We start from the raw sequence: 17,068 nt of genomic DNA, 5'->3' as shown, positions 1-17,068 counted from the left end.
TTGAAACTTTGCGCTCTCCTCCTTCCATGCCTATAGACGTAAAATGCAAAGAACGGCAGTAAATGCCAAAACTATTGGCTTTGTCAATGCTTGTTTCTCATAGCCACCTGGCTTGATCAGATAATTTGCTGGAGACAGAGCCCTATCTGCTTTGATAAGAAACACTTCCCTCCAGCCTATATCACTGATGCGGCAAAACCATAAAATAGGTCATCATGTGTTTGCTGATAATTTCAGCTTTATTATGTAAGACTGGGTATTCTCCTCCTGTCACTTTAAGCAATCCAAATTTAGCTGAACATGGGTTTTAAAACATAACAGTTGTTTGGTGCACGTATTTGATCTGGCCAAAAACATATGCAATGTCCTTCTCCTGTGTAGCCATATCTTATGTCTATTAAGCTGACCATATTTATTCCACTAAGAACTTTGAAGATCTTATTTGACTCCAAGCTAAACATAAAAGCCTGGTGAATGCATGTCTCTGAATTTAGTTTGTAAATATCTACAATAGGAGGGAGTGGATGGAGTGAAGACACTGACAACTATCGATATTCTTTCAAAGCTAGACAACTTCATTTCTGTGTACTTAAATGCCCGAAGTCAAACTCTTCTGCAGCATGGCTTCTGCTTGGCCTCACAACGACCCTAAAATTCCCTCTGTCTGGCCATGCATTGATGCATGTGACTCAGACTTTCTGACATCCATAACTTCCTAGATCAGCTGTACTCTATCTGTCCAAAAATGAAATGGTTAACGGCCTTCTCTCAAATGCTTTCATCAGTGAACTGTTGAATCAATTGTTGTACCAGTCTAGGCAGCAAATCCTAAAACAGCATATCCAGGCGAGGCAGAATTGTCCTGAGCATTACAGACCACCAGGCAGAAGGTTCTACGTGTTATAAGCGTATGCCTCCTGCAATCAGTCGTGGGGGAGGAGTTTAAAAAGCTGAAACAATAAAGAGGGGACAAGAGACAACGATTGGAAGGTGAAAATCAATGAAGATTGAAAGGGGAGAATAGAGAGCCAGAGCTTAAAAGAAAGATAAGAGGTAGATACAAAGAGAAGGAAAGGGGTGAAAGAAATGGCGTTCACAAAATGGAAGGATAGGACATTAAAAGTAAAATGAGAAAGATAGAAAAAAGGAACAAAAATGAAAAGGAGATAAGTGAAGAAAATTGCGAAGTGCTCACTCTTGTGCCAGTCCCGGCTTTTCAAATAACACCATTTTGCTTTGTTAGACTTGTAATATAGTTGTCCTGATAATGTGTGTGGCTACTAGCAGAATGTAAAGCATTGTTGGCAAAAAAAAAAACAGTATTTGTTCAGTGTCCCATGGCATGGGGCGACTTGTTAGCCTTTTACAGTCTGAAAATCCGTTGGTTTGGATTTGGTAATGCTATTAAAACCTTTATTTCATGAGATTCTTGTTTTCTTTTTTTTTTGCTTTTTGACAAAGCATGAATATTTTTCCTTATACACTAGAATGCCCTTCTATGTGTTTGTAGCATTGTGACCTGACTTGTTTCTCTTACACAGTGACCCATTTAATCACTTTTCCACGGAAATAAGTTCCAATATAGAATCCCTAAGAGTGATTTGTGCACGCGCGCTGATTTGAATATGTGTGTTATAATTTCTGTTCCTTGCCCTGAATTCCTCTTAAAAACATGTGTTGGCCATGCCCACAGTTTTTGCTCCTTAATATGCAAGTAGGTAGGCATTTGCCAAATGTCTCGCCCATACACAAAACTGTTGGCTTTGCCAAAGCCTGTTGAGTAGCGACACACACCATCTTTTCCTTATAAGCTCTAGAGAGTACAGAAAAACAGATAGTCAGAAATAGCCTTCTAAGATATAGCCATGAATGTGTTTGAGAACATTTCTTAGTAAAGGTTTAAAGCAGTAGGACACTAAGCTTATATTATGCATACAAATGCTATAGTTTAACGGCTGGCTAGTCTGTATAGTCTAACAGATGAAATTGTGGAGTCACCTGGAAATCAGACAGTTGGAGAATAGATATACAGGCCGATTCATGCAATTAATATGCGCCGGAAATCGCCGCGCAAGCGTGCGAAAGCGTGTGAATCACAGCGCAAGCGTGCAAATCACAGCGCACATCCATTCATGGAAGTCTGTGCGGGTGTAAATCCTGGGATGTGCGCGTAAATCATGCGTGGCGCACGCGGGCGCACACGTCATCAAACGGCATGCGCTACGCACACAGTGAAAGCACACATAGCGCGGCGCACACAACAAAAGTGGGCGGAACACGGCGCGTAACTCGCGGAATGGGGAACAATGCATGAAAATGTGGGCGTTACGGGGGAAGTACAGGAGGTAAATGCGCGGAAGCCCACACGCGCACCTACAACACGTATCCATGGAATCGAACAGGGGAAACACATGCACCAAAAAAGACACACTAATCTGGAAAAACCTATGCCAGCAGGAAGCAGGTGTACACGGCCCGGCGCAGCATAAAAGTGCGCGCAAACAACAAACAAGCTCAGACACTACGATGAACATACCATTCCTCGCAGCAGTGGTCGTGGGACACCGCAGGAGGAGGAGGATAGCCAGGTCCAGAATTTTTACACCCAGGACCAGTCTTTTTGGGATGCCTGATGACCAGGTGTGTGGGAGGTATAGGTTCCCATCACACATAATACTCGACCTGGTGAGTGAGTGGGTGGATGACCTCACATCACCCACGCTGTGCTCCCAAGCACTGAGCCCCTTGGAAAAGGTGCTCAATGTACTGCACTTCTTGGCCACTGGTTCATTTCAGTGGACAAGTGCCATAGTGGGGGGGTGTCACAGGCCACGCAGTCACGCTGCCTACACCAGGTGTTGGCCATCATGACTGCATGCTCTTCAGTCCGCAGGCACATATACATGCCCAGAACACCTGCAGAAAGGTAGGCTGCCGTCCAGGACTTTTATGGGGTGGCACACTTCCCCAAAGTGCTAGGTGCCATTGATTGCACCCATATGTCTCTACGTCCTCCCAGGGCAACTGAGCACATCTATAGAAACCCCAAGCACTGGCATTCCATCAACGTGCAGGTAGTATGTGATGCCAAGGGAATCATCACCTCAGTATATGCCAACTATCCAGGGTCCACCCATGACAGTTTCATTTTCAGAATGTCACCCCTAAACCGGGACCTAGAAGCTGGGCAGCATGGCGATACATGGCTGCTTGGTGAGTATAAATGCCTCTGCACATGCCTGCATGTCAGATACTGAGTAATGTCACAACCCCACTAATGATACCCATCATCACCGCCCCAGGGGACAGTGCCTACCCTCTGAGCACCCACATGATGACGCCAATTCGGAACCCCACCACACCACCCGAGGTAAGATACAACACAGCCCATATTGCAACCCGGGGCATAGTGGAGCGCACATTCGGAGTGCTCAAGTCACGCTTTCGCTCCCTTGACTGCTCTGGTGGGCAGCTGCTGTACGCGCCCCCAGTAGTGTGCAGGATCATAGTGGCAGCATGTGTCCTGCACAATGTTGCAACCCGCTGGGGCCTGCCGGTGGACATGGTGGTGCCCCCACGCCCCCAACCACATGCACGGCCGCTGCGCATGGGAGGGGAAAGGGCACTTGGTGAGGTAGCCCTACGCAGCTGGTGACTAATTACTTCACCTAAAATCACACCCCTGTGGAGTGCACACAGCCCTGGCACATACCAGCTGACAATCAATGATGATGACATAAGGGACAGTCAACTGTCAAAAACCATACCAGCCTGAGATTGGTCACCTGGAAGTGGTACATTGTGTGCATCCGTACCTACTGAAAGACAACCAATGCTGTGTCACAAAAAGACACACATTTATGCTGCATGAATGACTACCCCCTTGCAAAATAAAACATGAAAATAGTGCCATGTCACCAAACCCCTCCCCATCTCAGCTAGCCATCACACCATGGCATGTCATGCAATGTGAAAGCAACCAAATGAATGCACAACACATGACACAAGCACATGACACAAGAGTCACAAAGTGCACTGTCGCAAATGGAAACAGGCCACAGACAATATGCTCCCAGTAATCAATAACAAACAGCACACATGAACAAATACTTACCAGCAACACAATACAGCAACACAGGATGAAACAGTGGCAAAATATGACAGTACAAAATCAAAGTAGTGCAAGTCTTACAACCTGAATAAGCCAGCACATCGACCCCTTCCAACTGCAGAGTGTTGCTGTCAGGCAAATTTGTCAGTGTACTGCATCTGCAAAGGAGACGGCCTTGTGAAGACCTGAAGAAGGTACCTGTGAATAAGGAGGAAGACATGGATGCACAAGCACATATCAATACACCATGCAGTTTTCAATACAACATTCCCCACTAGGGATGTCCACACAGTTTTGACTACAGACTGCCCACACAGCTCATGGGAGCCCAATGTCACTGTGTAAGTCACTGTCACTTGGTCACACCCTCTGCAAGCCCATGGAAAGGGGAAGCAGGAGGGGTGTGTGTGTCATGAACCCAAGCATCTATCCCAAAGACAGGAAAAGCCTGCATGTGCCCAGCTGGAATACACAGTGGATGCCCACGGGAGCCACACAAGGCAACACACTGTAAAAAAAAAAAAAATACAAAAATCAAAAATGGCCATGTGTGGACCAGGGGGGGGGGGCACCCAGGAGGTTCGAGGACAGGGTGCACACCAACACCCACCTGCGTGGATGTTGCAGAAAAATAATACCTCAATGGGCTCATGGCCTGCACGACTACGCCAATGTGGGAGAACTGCTCTCGCTCTCTTCACCCTCTGCTGCTACATCAGGAGGTGGCGGTGCTATGCAAGGCAGCCCACGCAAAGCCCTGGTATGGTCCTCCATGGCAGCAAGCATGCGGGTGTGGAATGTCTGGTTCTGGAGGATGATAGTACGGAGATCCCCATCCAGCACCTCACGGGTTGCCTGCATTTCTGCATGCACGGCCTCGCGTGATGCCCGGATCTCCTCACGAGTTGCCTGCAGCTCAGCTGAGAGCGAACGTGTGAGCTGCTCCAGCTGCTGTTCTGACCTAAAATTTCAGGAAGCCTCAAGTTCACCCAGAGTCTCCCTGAGGAAATGGAGTTCTAACCTCAAGGATTCCCTGTGGCCCTGTGACTCTACAGATATGGCTTTGCGCAGAGTCTCCAGTACCGCCCGTCGGTCCCTGTTGGACGCCAACATGTCTTCCCTGTGTGATTGGCAAATGGAGCCTGTTGCCTGCTGTTGTTGCTCCATCTGCCTTTCAGGGGGGAGAATGGAAGTGGCCACCCTCTCCATTGCCTGAGCCATCATTTCAACCGATGCTCCCTGTTGTGCTAGCCTGCATGTGCCCAGCTGGAATACACAGTGGATGCCCACGGGAGCCACACAATTAAGTTTTCCCATACAGTATTGCCTGGTGGCGTACGGCCACCGCATCGGCGGGCACCACACCTGTTGGGGCAAGGCGATCTGCACCTTGCTGTGCTGGCACTGCCTGAGGCTACAGGACTGCATTCCCCCTCTGATCTGCTGTCCCAGGAACAGGATCAGATGTAGTGGAGTGTGACCCTGAATCCGAAACCACCAAAGGCGGAGTTACCAACACTGACATCCCCATAGAGGGGCCTTCCCCCGGTGCAGGTGGGTTGGACAGAACAGCATCCCTGCCAGAAACACTCACCTGCGACAGCACATAAGTCCCACTGTCCGATTCAGCAGCTGAATCATAGAGGTCTGGGGAGGTGCACCCAGAGACACCCGTGGACAGTATAGTCTGCAGGAGGATAGGGTTTTCAACCACCACCACACCACGTCCTCCACTGGTTCCCGGTTGTGGCTGAGATTCCTCCTGGGTCTGCACCATCTCCTCCACCTCAACAGCATCAAGTGCGTCATTACCTGCAAAAACATGAAAGACAACAAATGGAAACAGGCATGAGCACCATAGCACACACATAGGCCTGACAAGGCAGAGATCCAGTACATGAACAACACATGTCCCACACGACCCTGGCATGCATGCACTGTCAATGAGTTAGAAGGGGAGGCAAAAAGCAGACACTGAGGACTCCAAGATGGAAAATCAACACATGTGCTAGCACTGGCATCACAGATTAGCCTGTGAGTGGCATGGGCAATCCACATACATGACACATGCCAGCACACAAATGGCACATAGCATAGCCATGGTGCACTTGACAAGTACAGCCATATGTCACTGAATGAGTACTGTCACCCATCCATGTGAGATGGACATGATGAGATGAAAAATGCAAAATAGTGTGACAAAATACGCATGCGCCACACAGTGCAACACATCCAGTGTGCAATAATACAGTGCGGGCAGGCAGATGGATACATCAATGGTTGGTCACTTCAACATGACAGGAAACAACAATCATGTTCCACATTCAAACAGGCCCAGACATTAATGTGAGCAGGCCCTTTCTCAATCAGCCTGAATGGTCAAATCATTCTCATAACAAGGTAATACATGTGGGCCAATGTGGGTTGTAATCTATGACAGAAGCATGTCACATATGTGGCATTAGGGCAGAAAAATGTGTTGCAAAAATGGGAGGATTGAAACAATCAGGCTGAATGAACACTGAAAAATCAGAACAATGTTGTTGCAAGATGACAGTTTAAGAGCAACTGCAGTAATGTGGTGCTAATTGGCTACTGTGGTCAGAAGGGATACTGTCATACCCAAACCCAAGGCCGGTGAATGGTTTGGAGGAAGCACATGGGTGACCCATACCACTCAGGAGTACACACCATCACCTGGCACTCAATCATTACACATCACCCAAGAAACACACATGGATTACACACACTTGCATGGGCACTCACTGGACGATGCCTCATAATCTGGTAGGTCTCCCACGCCTTGTATCTGTTCCTCTGTGATGAAGGTTCCAGCAACAGACTCATGTTCAGTGAGTTGGTCGTCCTCTGGTGGAGACCCACTGCCAGTCACCAGAGTAGAGGCATGATTGGAAGCCAGCTTGTTCTTTGCTCTGCGTTTAAGGTAATTCCACTGCTTGTAGCAATCATCAGCTGTGCGCCTCACAAATCCAAGGGCACTAATGTGGTCCGCGATGGTCTGCCAGTGGGCCCTACATTGAGCAGTTGTAGTCTTACAGCCTGCAGTCACCAACATTTTGCGGCTATTTGCCGACACATAGACCACAAGTGCATCAAGTTCGCCGTCATTGAAGCTAGGCTTCCTTGACGTGCCGAGTGTGTAGCCGTGTCTGGGGTCTCAGCCTGTAGTGCAAGAGCACCCTTCTTCTTCTTCTTGTAAGGTGGTGCGGATCCTGATTGGTTTACGCCGCTCTGGTCAGTAGGGGCAGAAGCGGAGGTGGGCTGGGTACTAGAAGCCTGTAAAGGCACAATGACCATAGGTCTTGGTGCAGGCATTGGCTGCAGGGTGATGTCGGCAGGGCCAACGTCGGTATGATGGACCTGGACCGACACTGTCCCGGCTGGGAGACTCGGAGCTGGGGTGGATTGAGCTGCAGCTGCCCCTGCAGCCTCCCCACCCTGCCTACTTGGGGCTGCAGATGACATTGCTGCCCCAGATCCACGTGGCTGGGTGACAGCAACTTTCACCGCCACACGTGGATTAGACTTGCTGACCTGGAAGTCAGCCTGGGAGTCATCCTGTGCCGGTTCAGGTGACAAAATGGGCCGGTCCAACAAGGGCTGAGCTGGGATGGTGTCAGCTACATTTCCCACAACCATTGGGGGGGCATAGGTGCCCCCGATTGGTCCTCCACACACGGGGCTCTAGGGGCACCCTGCAAATCCTGGCCACGTCCCCTACCGTGCCCACCACGCCCACCTTTTGGAGGTCAGCCACCTTTGCAGTAAACAATTGTCCTGGGCAATTGGGGTGAAAGGGGTAGGGTACTAGATGGAATTCGTACCCTAGTGCTCTAGCTAGGCTGTATGTGACCCCTGGGGGAAGATGATGGGTCACGCAACGCACAGGCACCCCAAAAACAAAAGTACACGTGCACGCAACCCCTGGTAGACCACGTGCGTGGAAAAATGAACCCGCACTACGCTGTGGCACCCAGAAACACAAAAATAAGCATATGCGTGTTACACGCAGCCTACAATGACCTCTAAAGTGGTACGCAACACATGGGGGCAACCACAGTTGGAAAATATGTGCGCGTCTCACCGTCTGCCTTGAAAAAGAACATGAAAAAGAAGCGCATATGCGCGTTGGCAACACCCCCGCCAAAAAAGAAAAGAATGCAGTCTGAGGAAGCAGGGAGTACGAACTGGAAACTTTGTGAAGTAATCGCGTGTGAACTGACAAGAAGTACAAGAATCATCCGCTCGCTCTCCACAAAAAGCATGTACAAGAAAATAGCGTGATACTCGTACCTTTTAAGCCAGCCCACATGTGCAACGTCACTTACGCGCTTACGCGTTAAGGCCCTTTCCTTCAATAGCACAGTGACGTGCAGTTTTCTCACGTGCTGATTCAAAATGCACTCGTGTTGTGGGGAAAGCCTGCGCACGTAACGGCTTACGCGCTAAGGGCCTTTCCTCGGATTTCACGCTGACGTGCACTTTTTTCACATGCCAAATCACTCTGTATCAAGCTGGCCACCCGAAAACACATGGAAGACCATGCTCCTGCCCAAAAGGCCACTTTCCTGCCCCCAAGAGCCCCGAGCACGCTCCCACCAGCCATCTGCTACTGCCTGCCTGCTGCCCACATGCCCTGCTATTTGGTGCCCGCACGTCAGCCATCTGCAGGGGTCCAGTTGCTGTGTCCACCCTGCTGGAACAGAAGACTCCCGACTGGGATACCATCGCTCCATAGCCCAGCCCCAGGACCCAGTTGCCCACCCACGCCTGCCTCGGGGGTCGCCATGTCGGGGCAAACACCATCTGAGACCACTGGCGACCCCCAGCCAGAGAGGCAGAGGGCCACCAGCTTCAGTGAGAAGGAAGTTGGTGTCCTGGTGGAGCATGTCCTGGGGCATTATGATGCCCTCTTTGGAACATCACGCGCCAACAAGGAAGGATGGGAGAGGATCTGGGAGGACGCAGTGGTTGCCATTAACGCAGAGGGGGTGGCAGCCCGCGACATCAAGCACGTCCGGAAGCGCTGGGAGGACTTCAGGTCCAGGACCCTCCACAAGGCCCGGTGCCTCGCGAAGGCAGAGGATGCAGAGGGGTGCTGGGTCAGCATGAGCAACATCCAGATGAGGGTCCTGGAACACGGAGGCCCAGTGCTCCACGCCCAGATCCTTCGGAGGCAGACCCATCTGGAGTTGAGCGGTAAGTGGCCAAGCATTGCTGTGTGAGACAGGGCATGTTGCAGTGTGCCGGTAGTTTGATACTTGCCTGTGTGTGTGACATAGGCCATTTATGGATGTGTGTGTGCAGGGACATCATGGTCATGCATGTGAGACCAGTAATGTGTGAACCACATGGATGGTGCATGTGTTCCAATGCAACATGGGGAGCTGTATGCAGAATGCACACATGAATGCATGCCAGTCTCTGTTCTTGGACATGGAGGGGGAGTGAGGGATGGGGGCTGCTCTCATGTACATGTATGGTGCACATGTGTGTGTGTATGAGAAGTGTGTGTGTGACTTTGAAACGCCATGGATGCATGACACATGTCCGTGATGATGTGTAGATTCACTCATGCAGTGTGTTCACTGTTGTATCCACTATATCTATCCACTGTGTCTGTGGTATACAAGCAATGATGCATGACCCTCCGGTGATGTGTGTGCATGGGATCAGTGTGAGCCATGATGCATGTGAGTTTGAAGGCAACATTTTGGTTAAAAGAGGCCCTTGTACATGGATGCTGATGTTGATTGCAGGCGCTGTGCCTGTTTCTGCATGTATGTTGCGTGCATTCACCCATGTATTGTGGAGGGACAGGATGGAAGTGACATTTGACAGTGCCACTCATGTGTTATTGCTTGCTGTCTAGGGGAATATTGTACTGTACCCTGATGCTCGTGTTCTATGTCTCCCTCTATGCAGCGTTAGTGAAGAAGAGGGCGGAGACGGCGCTGTGGAGCCAAGCGGCGGCGACGCAAAGCCCAGCCACCCTCCCAGGAATTGCCATCATCCGGGAGCGAGGGGACTGGTGCCGCGTCTGCCACTACGGCTGTAGCGGAAGGGCTGGGTGAGCCCCCACAGGGCCTTGCAATGGCGGAAGACGGTGTGGGGACATCCAGGTTAGTGGTCTCCACAGAGGAGCAGGAGCCCGCTACTGAGCTGCACATGGGGCCTGGTGGGGGTAGTACCACTGGTGCAAGTGGTGCAGTCCAGGGCCAGGGTCAGGAGGCAGCACAGGTCACCGCGGAGGGGCCTGTGCATGTTGCTGTCCTTGACCCTGTGACTGCACCACCATGCACCAGCAGGGATACCCCGTCCCAGGCCCGTCCGCAGGTAGGGGGGAGTCCCACGTCATCTGCCTCTCCACTAGCTGCGGACGATGGGTCCCATGAACGTATGGGCTCCGTCCTGATTGGTGTCACGTTGCACACGCGTGACATTCGTGATGACGTGCGTGCTTCCGGGGTGGAGCACGAATGCCATCATGAAGAGCAACTTCGCAACATGGCACTATTGGGAGGGGCCCTGGTCGGTGGGTTCCTACATGTGTCGCGCACGCTGGCGGACTTCTCCTCCTCTGTGGAGACTGTGCTCCAGTCGTTCTCTCTGCCGTTTTCCAGCCCAGATTCCACCAGGGCCCCCTGTGGACCTGGCCTGACCAACACAGCCAGCTTGGTGGAGATCCCATCCCTGCCACAGTCGGGAGTCGGCTGTCCAGCAGGGGTGGACACCACAACAACTGGAGACCAGCTGATGGAGGATGTGCAGGCATCATCGGACAGGGCACATGGACAGCAGCAGCAGCAGCAGGCTCTAGGTGGGAGCAATGATGGCTTGGGCCATCGACATCAGAGGGGCAGGCATCGGCCAGAGGGCAGGAGGACCCTGGAATGGGTGTGTCTTCCGTGTGGCTGCGGTTGGGCCGGCGTATAGATGCGGAGCGGCAGCCGGCAGAAGAGGCACAGCTCACAATGGTCAGGGCGGAGAACTCCATGCAGAGGGCACTGAGGCGCGCCGATTGCCTCGATGCTATTCAGAGGGAGTTGGAGTCCAACATGGCATCGTCACTGCGAACCCTCGGGGCCATGGAAGAGGACCGCCTCCAGCACATTGAGCAGGAGTTTCGATAATGCCCTGACCCGGGAAATCGGAAAGTGAGCCGTCGGACTAGCCCGCCGCCATTGTATATAGTTTTTAGTGTTAGGTTTCATTTTCGTTTTCCTTTATTTTGGGGTGTTTGGACTTTGCCCCACACATTTGTATATAGTTTTTTTATTAGGTAGTTTTTTAATAGGTTTCTGTTCTTTCGTTGGGCTCATGGACCCTTGACAATTGATTGTACATAGTTGGACAATGGATTTATTGGAACTTTTTCTTTGGATTTCACCATGGATTAATGGATTTTACTTTTTACGTTTCCTTTGGATTTGCTTTGGTGGAGGGAGAGTTTGTACTATTTTTCTTTTGGATTTCTTTGGATTGGTTATACTTTTCATGTACTCATCTTTTGGACATGCTGTAACGCTCACCTGGTTCCCTCGGAGGCGCGGGCCTGGGCTGGGCGGTGAAACCGTCTTCAACGTTAGGCGTAGGGTTCGTTTGGCTCCCTGGTTTGGCCCCCTTCTCACCGAAAGCTTGACTTGGATGGTGAGATGTCTACAAGTGGAAAAATCAGGGGATTAGTAGCTGGAAGGTTGGATGAAGTCTCTACCCCCACACTCTCTCCTCCCGTGGTACTCGGTTGCTAACTATGCTCACCTTAAATAGGTGAATGCCGGGCTCTCCATCCTGCGTCTTGTGCAGGGGCTCTGGGTCCAGTTACTTCACTGGATTTGGGATCAGCCTCTTGATTGCAGAGGTAAGTAGAGAGCGATGCCGCCGTTAATTGCACGAGCGTATTTTGCATATATCAAAGTCCTTAATGTTCTCTTTTAACGTCCCTTTTCTGCAGGGTTCACTGAGAAGAAATGATGGCGAAAGAATGCCAAAGTTCGTGGAGGCACGTAAGTAGAATGAATGCCACAGTACTTTAATGCGCACCTTAATGTCTTTTCCTTTCAGATGGAGAATGATGAAGGCGCCGGAGATGATGCCCAGGTTTGTGCCGAAGAGTGAACAAGATGATGGAGCATATGAAGGCACGTAAGTAGAAAGTCTGTTCAAGGCCTTTAAACGCACCTTAATGTCTCTCTTTTGCCTTGCAGGTGGCGGAGTGCGGTGCGAGCTTACTTTGGAGCGTACGTCGCACAGGTAAGCCGTTCAGAAACAGAACGTTACTGACCAATGTTCTTTTGTCTTTGCAGGGCTCGATGGCGGAGAAAGAATGCGGCAAATACCTTAAACACTCCGGTGGATCGGGTAAGTTGAAGCGCTGACCTTGACTTTGCTAATCTGTGTTTTTGTTGTTTTGCAGATGCTGCTGAAGACTGAAGATTGGATTCTCATCAGGTAAATCCGGAGATTTCGCGTTCACAGGAGCCGGAATGGAAGATTCCCTGGAGCTGACACGGTGAGCGTCCTGCTGCTGATGCAGAATAACGCGAAGCACGTTGCACCAATCGGGTGTGGTTTAAATAGTGCACAGGAGTGCTTAGGCGTCTTCTTCCACAGCCTCGCCCAGGTAAGAAAAAGAGTTCCAGTTTCCAGAAGAGTTCCAGTCCTAGGGAGTGGTGCCAGCCCCACCCAGAGGAAAAGTAGTTCCTGCCAGAAGAGGATGAAGACATCATCTTGTCGGTAAGGAAGCAGCATGGTCTGCTGCAGGTAGGTCCACCCAAGCACTTCTGTATTTGCTATGAGCCCGGCGCTTCTTGTGCCGGGACCAGTCCCCACAATGAGCCTGGCACCACCGGTGCCAGGACAAGGCCCAAAAGGTCCCTAAAGGGACTTGCTGGCGTCTGCAATGAATGTTGTGAGCCTGCTTCCAAGGGCGTTGGGCTGCTCCTGACTCCTTGGAAGCAGTGGTCATGACACATGCTTTTCATTTCATGTTTGCAATTTTTTTATGCTTTCATTTCATTGCTTTATTTTTGTCCAGAATACATTTTGATATTTTACTTCCATGTGTGTAATTCGCTCTTTGAGTTCATGCATGTGAAAATGTGGGTTTACACAATCAATGCCAACCAGTGTGTGTGTGTGACAGACATGTGTTGATGTACATAGTTGACTTTTGGTTTGTGTCTTGAGATAGGCATGTCAGTGTGGGGTGGATTGGAAAATCATTGCGTCTCAAGACTGGGATGGCGTGCTGTGGTATTTTGGTGGAGATGTGGGCTATGATTGTGCATCTTTATCTCATGTAGGGGGGACATGATTCGGGGCCTGCTGGCAGGTGCCCCTCACTGCTGGGGGTGGGGGTGCTAGGGGACATGAGTCAGGGCCTGAGGCTCACTGCTGGGTGGGTGGGGGTGCTGGGGGACATGAGTCGGGGCCTGCTGGCAGATGCCCCTCACTGCTGGGGGGTGGGGGTGCTGGGGGACATGAGTCAGGGCCTGAGGCTCACTGCTGGGTGGGTGGGGGTGCTGGGGGACATGAGTCGGGGCCTGCTGGCAGGTGCCCCTCACTGCTGGGGGTGGGGGTGCTGGGGGACATGAGTCGGGACCTGCTGGCCGGTGCCCCTCACTGTTGGATGGGTGAGGGTGTTAGGGGGTCATGGGTCAAGGCCTGAGGCTCACTGCTGGGTGGGTGGGGTGCTGGGGGACATGAGTCAGGGCCTGAGGCTCACTGCTGGGTGGGTGGGGGTGCTGGGGGACATGAGTCAGGGCCTGCTGGCAGGTGCCCCTCACTGCTGGGGGGTGGGGTGCTAGGGGACATGAGTCGGGTCCTGCTTGCAGGTGCCCCTCACTGCTGGGTGGGTGGGGGTGCTGGGGGACATGAGTCGGGGCCTGCTGGCAGGTGCCCCTCACTGCTGGGGGGTGGAGGTGCTGGGGGACATGAGTCAGGGCCTGAGGCTCACTGCTGGGTGGGTGGGGGTGCTGGGGGACATGAGTCGGGGCCTGCTGGCAGGTGCCCCTCACTGCTGGGGTGTGGGGGTGCTGGGGGACATGAGTCGGGGCCGGCTGGCAGGTGTCCCTCAATGCTGGGTGGGTGGGGGTGCTGGGGGACATGAGTAAGGGCCTGAGGCTCACTGCTGGGTGGGTGGGGGTGCTGGGGGACATGAGTTAGGGCCTGAGGCTCACTGCTGGGGGGTGGGGGTGCTGAGGCACATGAGTTGGTGATCACTACTGCAAGATGACATGTGTGCTTGCTGGGGGCATGCCCATGATGGATAGGCTGCGTGCGGGACATGACCAGGGGTGCTGGGTAGTCCCCTGTGGTGTGGGCTGCCTGCAGGGGCCATAGAGGGGGTAGAGGGCACACCTGGGAGGACCCACTCTGCCAATTCATGTGTGGGACTCCCTTTGCACCCCACTGGATACACGTTCCCTGCTCTGACAGCGAAATCGCATGTGAAAATGCCCGCGAACCCCCAAAATACACGTACCCCGCTCGCACAGGGCCAATCGCTTGTGAAACTCCCCGCGAACCCCAGTAATACATGTACCCCACTTGCACAGGGCCAATCGCATGTGAAACTTCCTGCACACCCCCGAAATACACGTACCCCGCTCGCACAGGGCCAATCGCGTGTGAAACTTCCTGCGCACCCCCGAAATACACGTACCCCGCTCGCACAGGGCCAATCGCGTGTGAAACTTCCTGCGGACCCCCAAAATACATGTACCCCACTTGCACAGGGCCAATCACGTGTGAAACTTCCCGCGCACCCACGAAATACACGTACCCCGCTCGCACAGGGCCAATCACGTGTGAAACTTCCCGCGAACCCCAGTAATACATGTACCCTGCTTGCACAGGGCCAATCGCGTGTGAAACTTCCCGCGCACCCCTGAAATACACGTACCCCGCTTGCACAGAGCCAATTGCGTGTGAAACTTCCCGCGCACACCCGAAATACACGTACCCCACTCTCACAGGGCCAATCGCCTGTGAAACATCCCGCGCACACCCGAAATACACATACCCCGCTCGCACAGGGACAATCGCGTGTGAAACTTCCCGTGAACCCCAGTACTACACGTACCCCGCTCGCACAGGGTGAACCGTGTGTGAAACTTCCCGCGCACCCCCGAAATACATGTACCCCGCTCGCACAGGGCCAATCGTGTGTGAAACTTCCCGCGAACCCCTGAAATACACGTACCCCGCTCGCACAGGGCCAATCACGTGTGATTCTCCCTGCACAGTGGGGTACGTGTATTCGGAGGGGTTCGCGGGGAGTTTTACAGGTGTTTTCGTGGTTGGGGGCCTGTATGCTGGTCCACTGGCCTGTGCGCCATGTACGGGATTTGTGCACTGTACATGGCGCACGGGGAGGGATTGGGGCATAACTGGCGTTGCTGCAGGGTCGCTGCGCCATTCTGCGCCACGGCTGGTAATGGATGTTAAAATCCATGAATACGCTGTGCGCGGAAATGGATTTTGGCGCATGCGGCTGGCGCAGAGTGTCGCATGCGCACACTGTGCGCCCGCCGCGTGCGCCACTTGTGTGCTGAATTTTATGAATTACCCCCTTAATTTCCTTGACATATACAAACCAAGGAAGAGATGGCCATGGGAAATAGTCACAACATTTCTTACATTCTGCCTCTAGACTTATCCGTATGTGTTTATCCACAGTCTAACCAGGAAGAGGAGTGGTGTAAGACTAATGTCCAGGCAACTGTAGGATTCAATGTGTGTCCCCTGCCACATTTGAGGTAGACTGTGAGAGGGACAGTAATGCTATATGAATAAACCGGTTCTCTATCATTTCCAATGCAATTATTTTTCATACTCCTGTAATCCCGCCCCATAAAGGACACATTTCGCTAAATACATTTCATTTGGTGCCATTCGATTTCACCAACCAAGATCAAAAGATTAAAAAACGTTCAACACGAGCCACACTCCCCATCTGTGAGGTCCGAACACGTGTCGTGTTAATCCTCCAGGTTGCTTTGTCATTTAAACGCCAGCCAAGATAGTCCAAAGAGTTGGTCCGCTCCATCGGCCAGTTATTCCAAGAGAAAGTGCAAGCAAGCTCTCAGGGAGACTCGAATGATAATATTTTATTTTTTGAAATTTGAATTGTCAGATCCAGCTCTAAACAGCTAGGCCTGAGAACTGATTGGAAAATATGTGTAATCAAATGTATTGGTAAAAATGTCCTATGCACATATTCGAGGGAGTCAAGGTCGGAGGTGCACACAACTGGGGTGGGGTCACTGGCCCATAAAATGATAAATTGTTGGTTTGTCTCTCTCTTTGGAAGAGATGATAATAATGATAATGATGTGTTATTTATATAGCTCCTTAATCCAAAGCGCGTTGTAAAGTAGAACATCATTAGTCTGAACAATCCATAAGTAAGTAGTTGTTTCCTCAAAAAATGTAATGGAGAATGGTACAAAATGTGCTTTCCTATAGCAAATATGTTTTAGTTCAAATGAATCAGAAACATCCAAACATTTTCAGTGTTCGCGTGTGCAAGTATGATCTCTTTCTGCAGAGACAGTTTTCATTTCAATCGGATTTTAGAATGAGTTTAATATGTGCTTTGCTATTTCTCCAGTTACAGGTGAATTTGCTCTCAACATTTCTGCTTATTGCAAAGTCTTGTTATGAACATCGAGACTTTGCGACATCGATGCAAATCCTCGCCGGCTTAGAAAATCTGATTGTTCGGCCGTTGCCTGTAAGTTATGAAGTTCTTTCTGGTACATTGCACAATTTTCAACTCATCAGTGGTCTGTTTTGGAGCCCAACCTGTCTTGTTTGTTCCTTTAAGGCATGGAAAAACCTACCGTCAAAAGTGTCAGAAATACTGGACCATCTGAAGGCTGTTGAGGTACAGACTACACACGTCAACTGTCATGTGATGTTATCTCTGCA

General features: G+C 51.3%; 1 protein-coding gene across 1 annotated transcript in view; it reads left to right on the top strand.

Annotated features, from left to right (window-relative positions):
* KNDC1 (kinase non-catalytic C-lobe domain containing 1) overlaps positions 1-17,068 on the top strand; it is an 895,433-nt gene that overhangs the window by 755,369 nt on the left and 122,996 nt on the right. Inside the window, exons 27-28 of the mRNA XM_069611402.1 lie at positions 16,749-16,871; positions 16,965-17,024. Of these exons, the coding sequence (XP_069467503.1) occupies positions 16,749-16,871; positions 16,965-17,024 (183 nt within the window). The remainder of the gene's footprint in view (positions 1-16,748; positions 16,872-16,964; positions 17,025-17,068) is intronic.

This window comes from Ambystoma mexicanum, chromosome 8 (assembly GCF_040938575.1).
Source record: "Ambystoma mexicanum isolate Mex_15411 chromosome 8, UKY_AmexF1_1, whole genome shotgun sequence".
In the NCBI taxonomy this organism is placed as follows: Eukaryota; Metazoa; Chordata; class Amphibia; order Caudata; family Ambystomatidae; genus Ambystoma; species Ambystoma mexicanum.
The sequence above is the reverse complement of the archived record's forward strand: the minus strand, read 5'-3'. Positions and strand labels throughout refer to the sequence as shown.